Source organism: Amblyomma maculatum, chromosome 1 (assembly GCF_055883805.1).
Source record: "Amblyomma maculatum isolate TAMU_Amacu chromosome 1, ASM5588380v1, whole genome shotgun sequence".
In the NCBI taxonomy this organism is placed as follows: Eukaryota; Metazoa; Arthropoda; class Arachnida; order Ixodida; family Ixodidae; genus Amblyomma; species Amblyomma maculatum.
The window spans coordinates 37,966,791-37,988,412 of record NC_139344.1 but is presented as its reverse complement, the minus strand read 5'-3'; the positions used below and the strand labels follow the sequence as shown (position 1 = coordinate 37,988,412).

The 21,622-nt window shown below is 44.2% G+C and overlaps 1 protein-coding gene across 1 annotated transcript in view; it reads left to right on the top strand.

Moving 5' to 3' along the window:
* The first annotated feature begins 1,919 nt into the window (after positions 1 to 1,919).
* LOC146202152 (ornithine decarboxylase-like) overlaps positions 1,920 to 21,622 on the top strand; it is a 99,205-nt gene continuing 79,502 nt past the window's right edge. Inside the window, exons 1-5 of the mRNA XM_084584116.1 lie at positions 1,920 to 2,003; positions 2,768 to 2,867; positions 11,344 to 11,420; positions 19,076 to 19,242; positions 20,354 to 20,488. Coding sequence (XP_084440242.1) covers positions 1,920 to 2,003; positions 2,768 to 2,867; positions 11,344 to 11,420; positions 19,076 to 19,242; positions 20,354 to 20,488 — 563 coding nt within the window. The remainder of the gene's footprint in view (positions 2,004 to 2,767; positions 2,868 to 11,343; positions 11,421 to 19,075; positions 19,243 to 20,353; positions 20,489 to 21,622) is intronic.

The window sequence follows — 21,622 nt, the reverse complement described above, 5'->3', positions numbered from 1 at the left end:
TCCTCACAGCTACTTATTCTAACACTTCTAACGTGTTACATTTTCTTTTAGCAAGCTAGCTGGGGCGTTCTTCAAACTTTTAGGCGAAACCCAGGGACGGGATGATGATCTGCTTGACTGATATCTTTTCAGTTTGTATGAAAGCACCGGTTGTCAAGCAAACAACATCAGAGTTTCTTCGTGGGTGTCCGTGCAATGGACTCTTCCGGCCGACCACGCAAAATTTCACCCAGAGACGAAACACAATACAACTCTTAGAAGCACACAAAGCTATCAGAGCATCCAGAGGAGAAACCTCTGATATTACCTCTTGACAGGGTTTTACTTACCGCAAGAGGAGGCGTGACAACCGAAAGTAAAAAATTAGTTGTGCTGTAACTCTGGTTAACCCTAGTTGAATTGCGATAACAACGGTGGAAGCTTCTTGCGCCTGCTACATTATTCTATCCCGCCCTATCAGTTTAAGGTGCTACATTATTGGGGACACTTCTTAAGCTCATCCATTAACAGTATGACGCGAGAGCATAAGTTTGCCAGTCTTCTTCTTCTTCTTCTTCTTCTTCCTCCTCCTCCTCGGCTGTTCAAAGTCAAGCATGGCCTCCTCCGGAACCACGCGACGGCTGTCGCAGTATTGCTATCGCCATAAAAAAGCACACAAACGTCGTCAAAGCACATTTTACTTTAGCTGGGGGGCAATTCTCAGCATACGCAATTTGAAAGCTAAACATAAATGATGGACTCCAAGTCGTGACCCCCAATGACAACCGTAGCTATTTTTGTGGGCCTGCTACAGGCTTAAACGCGACCTCGTGACGAACGCGTAACACAGCTAGTGGCCGCGCGCGCCATGTTTGAGCTGTTGTATATATTCAAGCACTATTCGAATCCAAAATGCAACAGGGATAACATGGCCACGAATACAAGGCACAATTTCGGAAGCCGGATCGGCTGAAAATTTGTAAATTGATCAAGAATTTCATCGAATTTCCTTTCAAGTCAACAAGTACTGGACATAATCTAATAAAAGTGATCCCCCTTTTGAGGGGTATGGAAACTGCCTAACGTCCTTGGCTGTGATAAGCATGCTGTTCTGTGTTAGTCGCAACTAGAAACCATCCATCGAGTGTCCGCCGCAACTATTATTTGAAGAGGGTGGGAAAAATAAAAGTACTTTTGAAGGAAAAAGAAAAAAAAGCTTTGACTTTAACTGAACATAAACCTTTAGAGGACCAACGTAATTAGAGTGACTATAAACAAAGAATTCTGCGTCAGAACAATTCTGCATAATGCACTGGTGCTCCTCTACACGTGCTCAGGTTGAAATAAATAGCCCCGAGTAGAAGCGGCGCAGCATGGTAGACTATCGCTGCTGCATACTTGGATTTACAGCAGATTAATGTTTTGTTTCCATTTAAGATGGTGTAATAATAGTAAAAATATCAAATACTCGCTGCTTTTTTTTTTTTTCAACATTTGCGGCTTCAGTAGACGTTAGTAAAATCGTGGACCCTTTGTTCATTGAAAGCAAAATTGCCTTCACGAGGGAATGACCATACAGCGGTGCGCTCTGGTAACTTCTTGAATACGGTAGCGTTTCTACGCAGGTCTTAAAAGTGGAGGGTCGACCCAAATAACCTGTTTAAGTGAGGCGTTATCTAATCATGGCACTCCACGGCAAGTGCCTTGATTAGGTGTTCGAACGGTACACGGTTTTTAGCGCCCCTTACTGCATGCAAAAGCGCCCAGGCGGGTCATAACATTCCTCCGCTGGTCCTGACTTGTCCCGCCTCTCAGTGCGAGCATCACATTGTCTTGCTCGTGAGTACGCATCGTAACCAAATGCTGGCTAATTATCCTCAATGTCATGTTTGTGCGAAAAATTTAATTTCTGTTCATTCTTTTCTTAACGTTAGGTCACGATGCACAGGGGAGAAAATGTTCTTTCGTCTATTTTTATTGATGAGGACATCAGTTCTGTCGCGCAGAAAGTAATTGACCGAAAGGTATGTTTGGAAAAGTCTTCTTTGGAAGCCATGTTATCTGTCTGTGTGCACTGTACTTTTTGCGATCGGTTTTAACAAAGGAGGGTCAGACCAAAAATCATTGCGCCAGTTACCTTGGAAAGCCCACTTTACAATTATGTTCAAGATTAATGCAATGGAATGGAAAACCGTAATTTAGATCCTTTTTACGGGAATGTTTGAAAGTCGGCAATTGGCTGACAGTTTTATGTGCCGAGCCTTTAATGTATGTTGTTGTTTGTTCGTTTGTTTGTTTGTTTGTTTGTCTGTTTGTTTGTTTGTTTGTTTGTTTGTTTGTTTGTTTGTTTGTTTGTTTGTTTGTTTGTTTGTTTGTTTGTTTGTTTGTTTGTTTGTTTTTCACTGCAAGGTACCGAACTAAAATGACGAAACTGTTTTTCGAAACAGAAATATAGTATGACCACATACCATATAACATATGACTTCCCTTTCCCTCCTCTTCAGTTCTTGAAGGTCGTTCCGAAACTTCCTAGCACGCAGTTATAATAGCCTTCCAGCATTTTTACATCTGGTGACATGTATGCGAGAGGATCGATGCTGTGCGTCATAGAAATCATTTGCTCACGAGTTCTCACAGTTTATATACAGAGAAATTCACGACACGCCGATCGTTTCTTATTACTTGTAGGATTTCTTATCCTTCAACTAGAAGACGATTGGTCAAAATTCTTTTCTGCACGGGACACCACACATCCTCTTGCGCCTTAATAGAGTCTGAACTATTTCAGGTATACGAGGACGAAGCCTTCTTTGTTTGCGACGTACGAGACGTTCAGCGCAATGTTTCCCTGTGGAAGCAGCAACTGCCACGCGTCAAGCCCTACTACAGTGAGTGGTCGTCCCATCCACACCTCGAAGACATCCACTTTGATGTCAACTTCGCCCTTTTTCTCACTTCCGAAAAAAATAAATAAGAAGAGGTATGATAACGTTGGCGCCATTTCAGGAAGTGTTATTGACTTCTCCGCTAGAACTAAAGATTTCCTCGCACCACTTATTGTAAATAATGCAAATAGTAATAAATAATAAATAATGCGCTGCTGCATCTATTTCCTCGGCACCCCAGTAAATTAATTTGGACAGTGTTATAAATCTTCCATACCTTCATGAATCCTTTATGAACTACGTTAGTGATTCATAGAGGATTCGCACCGTGTCTTTTTGTCGAAATCACGACGCTAAGAGGCGGAAGGGTTCGCAGGAGTGGCTCAGTCGCTGTAGCGTTCGCTTCTGAACACGATCTTTTAAACCGCAGCCCCGGCGGCAGCATTTCGGTGGAAGCGACGCTCAAATAGACGCCCGTGTATACTGCGCGATGTAAGTGCGCGTTGAAATGAACGCAGACGGTCTCAATTGATCAGGAGAGTCAAATAATAGCAAATTTCATTTTGTTCCTACTTTGACCTCCCTCCTTGATCATTTTTGCCATCGTGGTACAGTGTTTGGGCGTCCGACTACTGTGCCAAAGGGTGCGGAATCTAATCAATGCTGCGGCAGCCGCTTTTCGATGAAGGCGAAAACGAAGGAGCCAGTGTACTGTGCGATGTCAGTGCACGTTAAAGAACCCCAGGAGGTCGAAATATGCGGAGCCCTAGACTACGGCGTCTCTCATAGTCTGAGTCGCTTTGAGACGTTAAACCCCATAAACCATAAATTACAACATATCGGCGTGGTTTATCCACCTGAAACGATACAACTATGCTGCATCTTTCCTTTCATCACAACCCATCCTTTCTCATCACTGTAGGAGGTAGAGCCATTTTGGATAATATATACCACTATGCACCTATAGTGGTATATATTATCTCACGACAGGTAAGTTTGTGCGGTCTGTGAAGGTCAGTTTTACAGCAAATTGGGCATTATGTAACCGATAGAGATTGTTTAATATATGAATAATCAGCTAAAGCTAATTAATCAATTTCCTATGTTTTCATTTTAAGGAGAAATACTATGCAAAATCGAACGTCAAAAATGCGTAATTAAAGCCTCGTTTATCACGTTTATTATGCATCAGATACAGGTGCCGATTGTGTATTTAGTTGTGTGGAAGATGTTAGCATGGTTTTTAAGACATTAACATACCTAACAGCGTCACTGTATAATTACACAATACTATAAATCCAACTCGGCGAGCATTCAAATGCGCCTTTTTGACATTCGATATTTCTAACCGCATGTGCCGATTAAGAAAGCCTAATAACCATTTATATTGGTGGTATGAAAATCCGCAAACAATATTCACCTTAAAATGAAGAATTAAAAGATCATTGGCAATTATTCCTAATTAATCGCCTAATTATCTAGCTCACTCACGTACATGCCCGCCTTGCTGCAAACCCATCTGCATCTCGCATAGTTCTTAAAATAATAGTTTTTAAATGGCAAAAATAAAATTATTTCGTATATTTATTCAGGCTGTCACAGACTTAGCAGTTCATAAATTTCGTGAATGTTGCGAACAAAAGAGGAAGCATGACAATAATGAAGTTTTAGAAGCCCGCACCAGTTACACCCCTTAAACAGTTTTATACGGTCGCAGCGGTGGGCTTCAGTTGATGAGCTCTAATTGACTTTAACTATAAACGCGACTTTCTTTGGGAGACTTCGTGTCCTCTGACATCCATAGTTAGCATGTTTCGCGTAGTTCTTTGCTGCGACGTTTCATCGGATAACCGATTTATTAAGGAAGTTCCATTGGAATGTCCAAAATAAACTCATTGACCAAAATATAGTTCCACCTCACCTCTTAATGCATCCATTTCTACAGCAAAGCCCTGGCGACTATATTTTTCCGGCCGCCTAGGGCTATTGCGTAATTACGTAGGCTCTACCATTGCACGTAAAGGCAGTAACGCGAAACCATGCACAAGCTCCCCGAAAAAGTGTCATCTATTGTTTACCGCGACGGTAAGCGGCAGTTTCGTCGTTGTCGTCAGCATGCAGACCGTGTGACGCCCGACGTCTCGCTTCAGCCGGTGCAGAACCCCAACTTTAACATAAAAACCTAGATTTTAGAACTCAACTTTCACTACCGCTTTTATCTCACGATTTCGTTATGTACCTACCGTTTCTTTTTTTTAGTAGACAGAGTTTCTTTTCTGCAAACGCATTTCTAGTACGAACATTTGCTAAAACACTCAGTCGCTAATTAACTCAGAAGTCCTCGACTCTTGCCGCGGATAGAAATGTTTTCTTACGCACACTTTTTTTTCGGCACCCGAACACCACGGCTTGACTGAACTACAGCGGATAATGTCAAGCTACGTGTATAGTCTGATCAAGTGAAATACTTTGACAATTCCGAAGTGAAAACATTCTTGGTGGTGTAAAATGCATTGAGACAGAAAAGCAGAAAGAACAGAGATGGCGCTGACACATAACAATTTATCCCAGTCACCACTCGTTAAGTACACTTCAGCTTGTAAAAAGAAAAAATTAAGAGAAGAGAATACAAAGAACACAATGCACATAATCATTCAAAATCACGTCACATGGCAAGCATAAGTAGAAGTTCACAGCATCATCTCAATCTGAAGTAGATATACGACCTTCTAACGGACACACTTAAAGAAAGTGCACACGCCCTTCGTCACCCTTCGTCATCTGGTTATAAAATAAGCAAGCTCGTTTTTTTTTGTTTTTTTTTTTCAAGAAACCTCTAAAGACCCGCGTCCTGAGGGCATTACTATAGAGGGTAGTAAAAATCAGTCATGAAAATACAAGAAGTAGCATCTAACGTGAGAAACTGAACAAAAAACAAACCGGGGAGAAGAACCGGTGAGAAGAACGGAACCAGAAGAAAACTACACATCGCTTTCAATTTTTAAAAGTTCATAAAATGATGTCGCATTGGTTTCAGTTGTAATTGTAGACGACAGCCGGTTCCGGTCAATAATGATTTTGGTTATGAATTATTTGCCAAAAGTTGAAGTGTAGCATGAGAAGCGTTTGATATTCAAAGGGTGGTCCCGTCGTGGAAAAACTGCTCAGGGTGAGTGAAAAAAATCGTGGTGTAGCAACGGATGAGGATAAATTTTGTGGAAAAGAGTTAAGCGATCTAGTTTGCGACGATGGGAAAGGTTTTCAAGTCTAGCACTTGCTTTTAACGTGGTGATGCTAGTAAAACGTAGCGGCATGCTTTTGCAGGAATTCGATACTATCTTTGATATAGGCTTGATCTGGGTCTCATGTGGCAGAAGCGTACTCAATTTTAGGTCGAATTAATGTAATATGGTCAAGTGTACGCACGGCCGCCGGAGCATGTCAAAGGTTACGTTTTAAGAAGCCAAATGAACGGTAAGCAGCTGCTAGAGTCAAGTTAATAGACAGAGCCAGGTCAAGTCTGGCTGAAGGCAAAACACCTAAATATTGATGAGAGGAAGTTGTCTCAAATGCTATGTCATTAAAAGTGTATGTGATTGGGATGCGATAAGCATTTTTTGTAAAGAAGATCAGCTTTGGTTTGGAGGGGTTTAGGGTCATTACCCACAACTGGCACTCAGGGTTAATAGAATCGAGATCAGCTTGTAAAGATTGTCGGGCAGGGTCATTTGAAATGGTTCGGCACACAACAGAGTCGTCAGCAAACATTATAATTTGAGAAGAAATGCAATTTGGTGAGCCATTAATAAATATTCGAAAAAGAAGTGGACCTAGCCCCCTCCCTTGGGATACACCAGATGTGACATGGGCCAATGTTGAGTTAGAACCAGTGGCAGAAGTGAACTGAACGCGAGATGAAAGGAAGACCTTGATAAATGCTATAGTACCTGAGGGTGAATATTTAGATGCGATAGTTTTAGAAGTAGTCTATGGTGCAGAAACCCATCAAATATCTTAAAAAAATCTTGAAATAAAGTATCGATTTCAATTCCGGCATCTAAAGCAGTAAATAAGTCGTTAGTGAATTCGGCGAGCTGAGTGTCGAAAGAAAATCAGTTGTGAAAACCGAGCTAATATATAAATATGATGCTACGATCTTCAAGATAATTAATGACCTGAGTGTGTATGACGTGGTCAAAAATATTTGAGAAGATGCAAGTGAATGAAATGGGTCAATAGTTTGAAGGATCAGAGCAGATGCCCGATTCGAAAATAGGTATTACTTTGGCCACGCGCCAGTCGTGAGGGATGTAGCCAGATGATAAAGACTGAGATATGTAATTAACTATTTTGTTGACGAGGCCCAGTGGATCCGTGCTTGTGGTAACCTAAAGATTAGCTAACGAAGAAAGAATACCATCTTCATTAATGACTACTGGAGGCATACAATAATCGTGAAATGAGCTGAGAACTGGAGATTTGGTGATGTCTTCTTGAGTGAAAACAGATGAGAAAGCGTTGTTAAAAAGTTGATCCAGATTGGGCATCATCCATTTGGCCATAATTAGAATGAATCAGGACGTAAGTTATGGTTAATTACGCTCCAAAATCTTCGGAAGTTATTAGATGGCATAGTGGGCAAAACGTCATTGTAGAACTAGCGAGGAGCAGTTTTGAGCATTTTTTGGTAATGTTTATCGCTTTATTTGTAGTTTTTCAATGTTTTTGCAAGGTTAGCAACCGCCTTCCTATACAACCGCTTCATTTTTCTATTAGCATCTTCGCAGCCTATCTTTCACCAGAATGCACTTGTACTTTACTTAACTGTGATAACCAGTATTTATTTTATAATGAGGCTAATTTGGGCAGTTTTTAACAATGTCTGCTTTTGTTCAATGGACCTGGATGAGCATTCAGCCAAGAACCGTCCGGAAAAAGAGGTTAATTCAAGATTCATCCGGTCAAAATTAGCTCTGTTATAACACATGGTCACCTGGTGGCAGTTTTTCTTTCGATAATACTACACTTGATGCATCCAGTAATAATATAATGATCAGAAAGACCGTTAAATTAAATATTTTAGAACAAGCATCAGGAATATTGGTTAGAATCAAGTCGAGAATGTTTGCAGTAGTAGCTACGGATCCCGTGTGCTTTTTGACAAGTTGAGTTTGGTGAAAATCTAGACAAGCCTTTAGGAAAGCGTGCGCATCCTTATCACTTGGACAAAAAATATAGCTTTTCCAAGTTGATACCTGGGAAATTAAAGTCACCAAAATAATTAGGACAAAATTTGGAAAACGCGTACACACATCGATTAGTAAGCGACAAAATTATTTAGCGAAGCCATCATACAAGTCGGTTGGGCAATATAACTCGCCAGCAATAATGTTTGTAGTAGCACATTTTGATGAGACGAACACACACTCGAGAAAGCTAGACGTAATATTTGGTACAGAAGTCAAGTCTTGCTTGATCGCAATAAGCACACCACCCACCTCTTGTTCTGATCTTTTAATCGCACCAAAATAGAACATTATTAACATGGAAAGATGTCATCTTCTGAAGTATAATGGGTTAGCCAAGTGTCAGTTTATGTTATTAACGAGGTTTCCGAGGAGTCGATAAAAGAGGAGAGGACATCACTTTTCGCTGTAACGCTTCTAATGTTAGTATAGAGGAAGCAAAGGTTATCTAGACATCTCGGTCCCGGCAATACTGGCGGTGCATGATCGGAAGCACCAGGATGACTTCAATGTTGTCAATCAGTGGAAGGTTCGAATTCAGTAGACAGTTCAGATAGACGCACAGCCCGATTGCAAGTATAGTCCCAGTGATAAACATCGTCGTTTACGTGAAGTTTATTAAAATACAGACGAATGCGGTCCCCCTCCTTCTTTATCGTCTTGGAAAAATGCCACAGTTTACGGCGCTTATCCCGAACAGCTTCAGAGTAGTCGCGTGATATACTAAAATTGGTGTTCTTCAGTTTGTAGCCAAGACTAATGATGGATTCGACTTCTTTCTCATTATAGAATCTGGCAATAATGGGACGTTTCTTGTCAGGCGAAAGACACCCGAGGCGGTGAGCTCTGGCAACGGAAGTGACGATAATGCCAAGTTTCTCGGCGCAAAATTCTTTTATGCACCGCTCTGAATTTTCCGAAGACTCAGAAGGATCGCGGTCATCGATGCCAAAAAATAACAAATTGGACCGCCTTGAGCGATTTTCCAGATCATCCACCATGTCCTGAATTTTTTTAGAGATACCAGCACCTACCACTGGTTGACCGGAATGTAGTGTTTCAATTTTTGATTCTAATTCATTAACTCTTTTAGTCAACTGTAAAAGGTCGTTGTTAAGGGTGACATGGAGACTCAAGACTTGATTTATCGATTCAAGAAGGCTTGTGTTGTTCGCCTCAAGACGGTGAATGGCTAAAGCTACAGTATCAAGCTTTTCTTCTTGCGCTTTAGTCATACCTGGGCCTGGGTTTACCTCCACGTCACCGCCGAGAACTAAAAGAAGCCTAATGTACGACGCAGCCGCCCTAACATACTTGATGTAATCTAGTTCACCAGGTGGCCACGACACCGCAAAGAGGCAAACAGTATTGCCTCGATAACACTTACATTCAAGATAACTGACATTTACAAGCTTCATTCGCGAGTACGGATGCGTAACCGCAGTGTCGTGGCCCACAGCGTCAGCAGGAATGACGTTCTTTTCAAGCAGCCTGACAGGTGACGTGGCTCCATGTTGCTCGACGAACTGAAGAGTAACTTCCAGAGTTAGCGATGAAGGATAATGCGGCCAATCCACGGGAAAGCAGCAGGTATCAAACGGCTCTGTGAAGCAGGTTGAAGCGTCGCTCTCCCAGACTTTCCCTTTGGGCCCGTCCAGGCAGTAGGTCGGACTCGATAGCTGGCCCAGGATAAGCAGCAGCAGCACCTGCACAAGCGTCATTCGTTAGAACGGATGCATTATAGCGTAAACAGCGAAGAGCCTTTCTGTTATAGCCACTGTGCATCTCGGTGCTGATATGCATGTTGCAAGGGGCGTGCAGAACGCAGGTACAGAAGAGATCTAAATCTAGCGCCCGCAAACCGAATTGTAAGTAACCTTCAGACGGCTTATTGTTACCATTACTCGGACGACAAACGATGAAAATCATGCAAATCTGCGTCAGTCTAAATTATCGTAGCGACTAAACTTAAGCTTAAGTTAATTTTTGCCACACAGGAGAGGTAACATGTACTCGCCGTTCCGAACCGGACACTGTAAGAGGCGAATGTCTAGCAAAACGCAAACTGGGAGAACTGTTGCATCTCGTTGCATGGTTAAAAAAAAATATCCCCAGGTGGTTTCGAGGCCTCAACCACTACACACCATGCAGTATAGTGGGGAATTACATTCCCCATGTCATTCCACCACCGAGGTGAGGAGAGCGCCGGCCTCCACCAAGATGTGCTGTAACTAATTCGGGACGCAGATGGCGGTGCATATCTGCTCCCGAGAGCGGTACTTCATTACCACTCAAAATGGTTATAAAGTACAATTCGTTACAAACATACTGGAGTTAAATAAAGATGAAAAAAGTGCGTATTTGCTGAAAAATAAATACTAAGCTGAGAATCTGGCATTCCTGGCATCTCTGCGCATTTGAACTACGTCTCATAGGGAGGAAAAAGACGTTGAATTTTCAAACCCTAACTTTTTCCTTTGGGTCCCTTCACCAGCGCCATGGTAGTGGTGAACAACTTTGACTTTAGCAGCGACACCTAATGTGCAATATTTGACAACGGCTGTGTTATCAAAACGTAAAAATGAGACCGCTGATCACAACTTTCCAAGGATGCTCTTTCCACTCATGTCACGATGCGTAAACTGGAAGCTTGGAACAACATCGTTCAATTATTGTTTGAGTAAAAAGCAATCCTACGGGTATTTCTGGGTACGTCTATATTTGTCTGGCTTCAGAAAACGCATCTAACGCCGAAAAAGTAGCACGTCAAAGTTTTTCCGCCACTCATTTTAATCGTCAGTTCAGGCCGTCACCTAGTTTTGAAGTGAATGGAGGTGGTACATCCTAGTCTATGGGATACGCAGCAAAAAAAAAAAAAAAAAAAAAAAAAAAAAAAAAGAAGAAAAAAGCTGTCGACAGGCCACACTTTAGTTGCGAAATCGACTGGTGAGGGCAATAGCTGTGTCCACTTTTCTAGCTTATATAACTTTCTTTTTATGTGAGCGCGCTTTCTGTACAATTTGAAGGCGATGTCCTGTTCATACACGCGAGCTGCTCCCCCAGCACCCCTTTAAAGCATTCACAGAGAGCACGAATATAAGTGGAAACGCCAGATTATCCACGTGCGAACCTGACTGCTATTGCGCTGTTTGTTTTTGATCGTTTACAATTTAGTCCATCTTAAGCACTGCTCAAGTGCGATATGGTAAATTATCTTTTTTGGTCCCCACCAGATGTAAGATGCTGCTCGGATCTGGTTGTCCTGCGTACGCTGAGCTCAAGAAGCGTAAATTTTGCGTGCGGATCAAAGGTAAGGAGAGTGTGTTTCGGAATTAATCAAGCAGTAATTTTCGCTCCACCTCCCTAAATCCTTCGACGCATGAGTGCTTGTTTAAGGATCTCACATGATGAAAATAGGAGCAATAAATGCGCCTTACTTTATTACCCTGAATTTATCTTGGTTTATAATAACAAAGTTGATGCCGAAAGCTGATTTCACAAAATTGCAAAAAGCGATATCACGAAGTTGTAGAACAAAAAAATATTATGTCATGTATACTGTGGCGTGTGTGAGTTTGTACATTTTCTTTGCACTTGTCAAAACTCGATTTAGCGAAGCCCAATTTAACGAAAGTCTCAATTTAACGAAAATATCCCGTTTCCCTATCAAATGCCCATATCGTCCAATGCTTTGACTAACTCCAAATAATTAAATTAATTTCGCTATCTGTCCCGGAATAACGAACTTTTTGCTTAAAACAGCGGTAACATCGTGCAGCAACTGCGTCCTGCTTTTGCCAAACTGCGCGGCCAGAAACGCGAATTATATCAATTTTAATTGACGATCGCCAAATCTGTGTCACACGCAGATAAGTTCACGGACTGCAAAAAAGGCGTCGTGTACAGTGTTCCTTTGGCATGCGGAAAGATTATTATGGTCAAACCGGCAGGTGCATCAATATCGAACTGAAAGAGCACGAAAATTCCCTTGCTGTGAAAAAATCCCCCTCTTCTAGCCTCGTGCGGCACTGCCGTGATTGCAATGTCTTAAATATGAACCTTTCCTGTCTGACTTGCATAACGCAACAATCCAATAGTACAGCAACAACCAGATAGGCAGGGAGATTTTTGAAGCTTACTGCATAGCGAAGAACCCGGTCACGTGTGTGGCGTAACCGTCCGTTACGTTACAGGATACGTTACAGGATAATGAGATAGCCTTCATTGATAAGTGCCTTTCTTTGCAGCATAATCATTGATGTCTTTTTTTTTTAGTTTTGTGCGCTTTCACCTTATATAGTTCATGTGTTTTCAAATAAACCTTCAGTTCTTAGAAAGCGCCCATGTCGTCTACTCATTCTTCTGTCCCTTGTCTTGTTCGCGTCATTCCACGAAATGAACCCTTTGTTACCTCGCTTTGTAACGTCTTTGGTACGTAAAAACCAATTAATTTGGGGATTTTAGGCCTGTAAGAAGCACTACACTATACTCTGAATGCCAAAAGTATTGAGATTGCATGGTTTGGTATCTCATTCGCATAGTGGAGGCCGGGGGGTTCGTTAAATATTAAAATCACGTGAAAAGTGGGGATTATGGCTCTTCGTACTTTGCAGAGATTTAGTAAGTACGCTTCTCTACGGCTGACAAGAAAATCCCGCAGCTTGCTTATTTTGGCAAACACGATGCCTCTCTCATTTTACTAATTCCTTCGAAGCGTTGACAACATTCTTGAACTGGTGGCAGTTTTTATCACTAGAAACCAAAAATAGTTCGAGGCCGAAGCTGGAAGACACTGGCTGGATACCGGCAGTTGAATACAAATGGTACAGTGGTACTGTTTTCTACACTGAAATGTCGAAATAGCAGCACCCAGTCTAGAAAACCGGATAAATATTTGAAATATTGTCCCCATGCTGGCATTCAGCAAGTGAAGAACGAATTGTCTGGGTATGTGAATGAAGACGACGTTGAGGGTTTACTTGAGCCGTTAAGCAGTGCCCATCGATTCCGGTGTTGTGTTGCCCACTGGTGCGTGGTTTCCACTAGTAACATCTTTGGTGGAGGTGAAATAATCGATCCCGTACAACAAGCTGGATCTCCGCAGTGAACGCCACGTCGGTACCGTCATCATATCCACAGACGCCACCCCCTCTACGGCCGCCGCCCCAGCTATCGTCATGGCTCAACCCCGGGACCCGGGCACCTTTTGCGGGACCGACGAAGTTGATGTGGACGACTGGTTGGCACTCTACAAGCGAGTAAGCAAGCACAAAGACTGGGATGCAACGCTCATGCTGGCCAATGTCATATTTTATTTGACCGGAACCGCGCGTGTCGGTTCGAAACGGACGAAGACCAGATGACATCTTGGGACGTCTGCAAACAAAAGCTTCACGATCTCTTCGGCAAGCCTATTGGACGCCACCTTGCTGCCAAAAAAGACCTGGCATCTCGCGCCCAAACTTCGTCCGAAACTTATATTTCCTACATACAAGACGTCTTATCCCTGTGCCAAAAAGTCGACTCGGCCATGACTGAGGAAGACAAAGTGGGCCACATACTAAAAGGTATAGCCGACGACGCTTTCTACCTTCTCTTGTGCAGGGACTGTTCTACTGTGGACTCTGTTCTTCAGGTGTGCAGGCGCTTTAAGCAGCCGAAACAAAAACGCATAAATCACCGTTTTCACCGCCTGCCGAACACAGCTGTTAGCTTGTCCTGTACTGACCTGCCTACTCTCCATCAGCCTTCCAACCAGACTAACTTAACCCGTATCCTCCGCCGCGAACTCGAGGCCATGGCTCCCGCTGTTTCCTCATCGCAGCTGACGGGCAGCACCTTGCCCTACTGCATCCTTCATCCTTGCTGCTGTTCGCCAGGAGGTTGCTAATATGGGCATTTCTACTGGCCGTGTCCCGGACACCATCGACTCCAACTCAGCCCCACCTGTGATCGCTGCTGCCTCTAACCCCAGCTTTATGCCACAATACCGCTACCACAGCCCTAATGACTGCCATACCGCTGACGATCGCCCAATCTGCTTCAACTGTTCCCGTGTTGTTCATATCTCCCGTCACTACCGCAACCGCTGGTACATGCCGTCCCGCCCATTCAATCGCAGTGGAGTCTCTGCACCGCGCCGTTCTTCGCCACAACCTGACCCGCCCCGTGCAGATCCTGTTCCACCTGTTCATGTGTCCAGCCGCTCACCTTCCCCGCAAACCCGGCGTTCCCGCTCTCCTCTTCCTCGTCGTAATTCTTCACAGTCCTATGCCGGCCGCTTCTAGGTAAACTAGACAATGCAGCTTCCGGAGATGATGCTGCATTCGCGACCTGGACTGAAAAGCTTTTGTTGACCTTTGCCCCGCAATCTAACCTCATCGAAGTCCTTGAGGATGGTGTTCCTGTCTCTGCCCTTATTGACACCGGTGCCCAACTCTCTGTCCTCAGTTCCTCGTGTCGTCGTCGCCTGAAGAAAGTCCTGACGCCGGCAGTTTCGCCCACTGTTCGTGTAGCCAATGGCAGCCCTGCTGCCGTGCTTGGCATGTGTACCACCTGCGTAACCATTGCTGGTCGTCACACATCAATCTTATTCACCGTCCTTCAAGAATGCCCCCATGGCCTGATCCTTGGCCTTGACTTCTTGACCGCTCACTCAGCCCTTATTGACTGCTCAACCGGCATTCAACGCTTGGACCTTCCCCTCTGCTCTGAAGTCCTCTCCACGCCCCCTCGCCTCCGCTCAGCAAAGTATTCCCGCCTCCCTTATGAAGCTGTTTACATTCATATGTGTCCTTTCCCGCCCGTGCCCGATGAAGACTACCTGGTGTGCCCCATTACAGACGTCGTCCTGCAGCAGCACGTCATCCTCCCACACCTCATCGTACACGTAACTCAGAATCGCACCACACTCCCAGTCCTCAACTTCAGCTTGTCGACCCAATTAATTCCCGACGGAATTTCATTAGCTGAACATTCCCAGCTGGCCGACTGTGAAGTTTCAGCCCTACCTCCTTACCCTCCATCTGCAGCCCGCACAGCCCTTGCCGCTCCTATCTCGTCTCCTTCCCACCGTGATCTTGTTTCCAGCATGATTGCGGCCGACCTGCAACCCGATTCTGTCGACACGCTCTACAAGCTGTTGCTTTCTTATAGCGACATACTTTATTTTTAAAACAGACCTCTTGGCCAAACGTCTGTTGTAGCCCGCCGCATCATCGCCGGCGACGTGCCCCTATTCACAAGCGACCGTACCGTGTCTCTCTTTCCGAGCGCCAGGTGACTCAATTTGAAGTCGGAAAAGTGCTGGCCGACGACATCATTGAGCCTTCGAACAGTCCCTGGGCGTCATCTATTGGGCTAGTAAAGAAGGAAGATCGGAGCTGGAGATTTTGCGTCGAGTATCGCCACCTCAACAAGTTGACCAGAAAAGACGTCTACCCTCTTACGCGCATCGGCGATACACTTGATTGCTTACATGGAGCCAGCTATTTTTCCTCCATCGACCTTCGCTCTGGCTACTGGCAAATCTCCGTCGATGAACGAGACCGCGAAAAAATGGCATTTATCACTCCTGACGGCCTCTATGTCATATCTTTTGGCCTGTGTAACGCCCCTGCAACTTTCGAACGGACGATGGAATCGTTTCTGCGCGGCTTCAAGTGGACGATTTGTCTGTGTTGCTTAGACGACGTCATTGTTTTCTCATCCAGTTTTGACAGCCACCTCTCTCGCCTTTCTACCATTCTGGAACTATTCCGCCGCGCCGGCCTTCAACTCAACTCCAAGAAAATGCAATTTCGGCCATCGGGAGATCAAAGTTTTTGCCACTTAGTGAATGCTGCTGGTACTGGTGTTTAGCCTGACCCCGATAAGATTCGCACCGTTCGTACTTTTCCCACGCCACGTTCATCTAGTGATGTTCTAAGTTTTCACGGCTTGTGTTCGTATTTATGTCGTATCGTTCAGAAATTCGCAGCCCTTGCTCACCCTCCCACCACCCTACTGAAAAAAGATGCCCCTTTCTCTTGGGGCTCTTACCAAGCTGCAGCTTTCTTCGAACTTATCTCTGCTCTCACCAATCCACCCGTCATGGCCCATTTTAACCCTTCGGCCCCTACCGAACTCCGCACTGACGCAAGTGGTCACGGCATTGGAGCTATCCTCGCTCACCGACACTACGGCCGCACCAGAGTGATTGCGTATGCCAGCCGCCTACTATCTAGGACAGAACAAAATTAGTATATCACAAAGAGGTTGTGCCTAGCTCTTGTTTGGGCTATTGCGAAATTCCGCCCTTATTTGTTTGAGTGACCCGTTACTGTAATCACGGACCACCATGCCTTGTGCTTCACTCAAAGACCCTACTGGATGTTTGGGACGCTGGGCGTTAAGGTTGCAAGAATACATCTTTTCCGTGGTTTATAAGTCTGGTCGCCTTCGCCAAGATGCACACTGCTTGTCTCGCCACCCTGTCGATCCTCCCAGCTCGGACTGTGATATTGACGCATGCGTCCTGTTTTTATCAGCCTTTACCCACATAGCCGACGAACAGCACTTGGATTCTGCGCTCCGGTCTATCATCGACCGTCTGACCATCGTCCAGTCTCATCTTGCCCTCGCCATGTTCGTACTCCAAGGGGACGCACTAATACCGCCGCAATACGTGATCTGATGGCTCTGAGCTCATGATCGTCGTTCCGAAACATCTGCGCTCCACCATCCTGGAACAATTTCATGATGCCCCCACTGCTGGACATCGTGTGTCCCGCACGTATGACAGCGTGTGCCGACGTTTTTATTGACCGGGTCTCTCTCGCTCAGTCCAGCATTAGGTGGCCTCATGTGAGCTCTACCAGCGTCGGTAAAAATCCGTATGACCATCTGGACACCTGCAGCTAATCTCCATCCTGACTGACCCGTTTTTCCGTGTTGGTGTTGATTTGCTTTTACCCTTCCCAGTCTGCCTCGCGCAACAAATGGATCACCGTAGTGACCGATTATGTTACGCGTTTCGCCATTACCCATGCGATCCGGACTAGCTGCACTACAGACGTCGCTGATTTCCTCCTCCACGACGTGATACTACAACACGGTGCCCCTCGTGAACTACTCAGGATCGTGGTCGCTGCTTCCTCTCCAGAGCGGTTGACGAGCTACTTCGTGTGTGCACCGTCCGTCACAAATTTACCACCGCCTATCATCCTCAGACCAACGACCTCACAGAACGCCTCAACCGTACGCTCACCGATATGTTATCAATGTATGTCTCCGGCGACCATCGTAATTGGGGCATTATTCTACCCTTTGTAAAGTTCGCCTACAACTCTTCTCGGCATGATACCGCTGGCTACTCTGCCTTTTATCTGCTTTTTGGACGATACCCACTACTCCCTTTTGATACATCGCTACCTGCTACTGACGCCGCCACTAGTACTTACGCTCGTGATGCCATCTCCTGCTCGCGACAGACTCTTTGCCTCCCAATGCTCCCAGCAGTCCCGTTATAACAGTCGCCACCGCGATGTGCACTACGCTCCAGGCTCTCTCGTTCTGCTCTGGCTCCCATCCCGCCAGGTGAGTTTATGCGAAAAGCTTCTACCACGCTACACAGACCCCTACCGTATCTTGCGCCAAATCACCGATGTCACATACGAAATCGAACCTCTGAACATGAAGTCATCTCGTTGTGCATGTGACACGACTCAAGACTGTTTCGTTTACTTAGAACGCACCGGGACTGTGCTACTGCGGCGGGGGTAATGTTATCTGGTGTCCCATGCTGGCATTCAGCAAGTGAAGAACGAAGTGTCTGGGTGTGTGAACAAAGACGACGTTGAGGGTTGAGTTGAGTCGTTAAGCAGTGCCCACCGATTCCGGTGTTGTGTTGCCCATTGGTGCGTGGTTTCCACTCGTAACAATATATTTAGGGGTTGTAAATTCTTCCTTAGTGAAATCTTTAAATTGCATCTCGTATACTCAAGAATTGCAGAGCGAAAAAGAAAAGCAGGCAAGAGTGTTCAGTTTTCTGCAACAGGAGGCAGCCTTTCTGGGAAAGAGCTTTTAGCTGAACCAAGTTGTTCACTTTTATACGCTCATATTAATTTCATTGTGTTCGTTCATAATCGAAAGCAGTTATCGATGCTTTGTCTGAATTACGAAACACTCTCGTTTGTAGCACCATTAGTTTAGCTGGTCAGAACACCAACCTTAGACGACGAAGTTTGTCGAGCTTTTGCAAAATGTGCCAAACTTCATCTTGAAACAATATAGCTGCGCCTGTTTCCCCTCAAAAAGATTATAGAAATCATTACTAGGCGCACTTTTGAAAATATTGGAGGTAGCTTTCACCGATTGTTTTCTGAATCACTGCAGTAAAACGCAATCAATTGGGTTTCAATACACGGGATATCTACGTCATACGGCTGAAAGGGGCAGGTTGTGAACCTGTCACAAACAATGTATGTTGCAAATTGAGCATTTCACAAAATAACAACGAAGAGATTCCGGGAGACGGCCTTCTGCGCCTACAGATGGAAAGGCGTCAGCAATGTTCGCAACTGAAATAACAATGGCTTCCAGCATATAATAATATCAGCGCAAAACACAGGGACACAGGAACATAAAAACCGAAAACGACCGGACGGGCGCTGTCGTTTTCGGGTTTATTACACAGCGCCCGTCCTGACGTTCTCGGTTTTTCTGTTCCTTTGTCCCTGTGTTTTGCGCTGGTCTTATTATATGCTAATATGAAACAACTGGCCCAAAGAGCTATTTTAATCAAATGGCTTCTAGCCCCGTACGTGTCGGCGTTTTTGCTTTCGCCCATCAATATGAAAAATTGTCGATGAAAGAGACTTCTACTGCGGCCGTCTCTCACGACTTAGATCACAGTGTATTAAGAAATCTAACATTCACTTTGAGGTTTTAAACTAACTTTTGCTGATTTTACGTATTCTTTAATAGCATGAAATGCAGATTTTACTGGAATCTGGAGTCAGAGCAGATTCGATCCTGTACAACAGTACAACGAAATGTGGCTCGCATCTGAAATACGCTGAAGAACGCGGGGTGCTACTGATGTGCTTTGACTCCGCCGCGGAACTGGCAAGAATCAACGGCACCGATGCAAGGTGATTCGAAAACTAGAGGCTGACTTTGTTAGTAATTAATAGTAAAAGGTGCTAGAAAAATTGTTTGCTTCAGTATTCCGCGTTTGTCTTATCTCGCATATGCGTTCATTCGCGCAGTGAAATTTGCGTCTTATTCTAGAAATTACTCACGTGGCACTGGTGTACAGCTGTATAATCTTATTGTGTCACTAGACGGAGGTCCCTTAGCCCAGAAACGTTACACACTGATCTTTTGTCGAGAGGCTGTGTTTTTTTTTTTTCTGTTTTGCTTTTATCTAAGGGTACTTTTTAGTTTATATGCTACAACCAGCGTTCCTAAAATAGAAGCTTTCTCTTGTATCAATTCTTCTCTCAACGAGATTAACCTGAAAGGCAAGCTGTTCGTCCGTAATAGGCGCTATTATTATTAGGAAAGTATAACAGGCGAGAGGTGAGCTTCGCGACCAGTGTTGTTGTTTTTTTTTTTCGGGAGTGTGTTTATAGCGTTCTCGCTTCATAGTTTATTGAAAAGCGTGCCACGCCATTATTGCTTTCATATTTTTTAAGGTACAAACTACTAGCACGTACAGCACAACGAGAGCATGTCGTGATTTTCTCGCAAAAACCAGAAGCAACGGCCCGTCACTTTCGATTCCTGTCGGCAACAATTTCCTGCCGACAACTGAAACAGAAGGATCTATTGAATACTGGGGCCTGCAAACGCTGCCGACTCCTTTTAGCTCATAGATATTTTGCAGCGACTTTGATGGGTTGTCTATGCACGAGTGCACATTGCAGGTTGTAATTCATGGCTTAATCTCAAGTTGGAAGCCGTTGTACAGCTCCAGCAAACAAATTCAGGGAAAATGAGGGGATTCCTTGAAACAAATGAAAGCCTAGAGTATATTTTATTTCGCGTTTATCAATGTGAAGTAAAACAATGTAATCGTGGAGAAAATATATTAGAAAGTAAAAGGAAAAAACCACGCGCGGCGGGTGGGATATGAACCCACCAACTCCGCATTCCGCCACCGGCGCTCTCCAGTGTTTTACCCAACTGTTTGCGGGCATTCTTGTTTTGATTAATGCATGCAATTTGAATCATTTTCCCAATTCAACCCAAATATTTCAGGCTTCTGCTTCGTATCGCAGTGCACGATGGCACACGCCAAGCATTCCTCAATGACCAGTTTGGTTGTTCGCTAGATGAAGCTGAGCAGCTTTTGCGCCTTGCAAAGACAACCCACCGCAACATCGTTGGTGTTTCGTGAGTACCTGCTCTTATGACGAGCTTTCCTAACCAGAAGTTGTTTAGTTGTTTAAGACGTTGAATTTATGCTTGCGTCCTGAAAAAAAAAATGAAAAATTTGTAATGCACAGTACTTTGGCCGTTCATGAACAATTTGAGGCTATAGCGAGCCTCTGCACATACAAAGTAGGAAGGTTTAGTTAGATTAGTCCTTATTTGTAACTAACTTTGATGCCTTTGCCACTCTCGCGGTTACTGATTTTTTGTCACATATGTTACTAATCAGTAACTGCAGGTAGTATGGGATATAGGTAGTAGCATATTTTACCTCTAGAAGGTAGTATCTTCTAGAAGGTAGACTACATCTAGCAAAATGTACTACGTCTAGGTGTAATACTAGCAACAACATTTAGCAATATTGCTACCTATAGGAGGTAGTAAGAGCAACTACCTTTAATAATGTGCACTGATACTACAGGTAGCTAAAGGGACGACTTTTTGCAAAATTTGCTACTTATAGGAGGTGGTAAGAGCAACTGCCTTTACTAAAATTCACTACCGCCACAGGCAGTTAGAGGAACTAGCTTTAGCAAAATACACTGCCTCAGAAAGTAGTAATAGCAGCTACCTATATCAAAATGTACTACTTCTGTAAGTAGCAACAGCCACTACCTTTAGCAACACGCACCACCCTCGGAAGGTTGCAGTACAGCCTGTAGTAAAAACTACTACACATTTAGCAAGCTGCTCTGCTTTGTTCGTGGTGGCATAACCACCAACCTGACCGCTGCATTACACAAGACAGAAGCACTGTGAACCAGTGGGCTTACATGGCTTCCAAGAAAAGAAACAAATTGAACACAAGTGTGATTAAGAAGATGCAACTTTATTTCTCATTATTAATTTGATGCATTCAATTTTCTAAATACAAAAAACTGCTCGCATCATAAGTGGTGAAAAGGAGATTGACTGCAGATGAGAAAAATGCTCAGAGAACAGGTACTTTTGTTCTGGTTTGGTTATCACACATTCATATGAGACAGTACATTTACATCATTTACATCGCAATAAGAAATCTGCCACATGCAGCTGTACAACTTAAGAACGCAAGGCACCATCTTGGAGAACAAAATCGCTTTTCGCTAGAGTGCT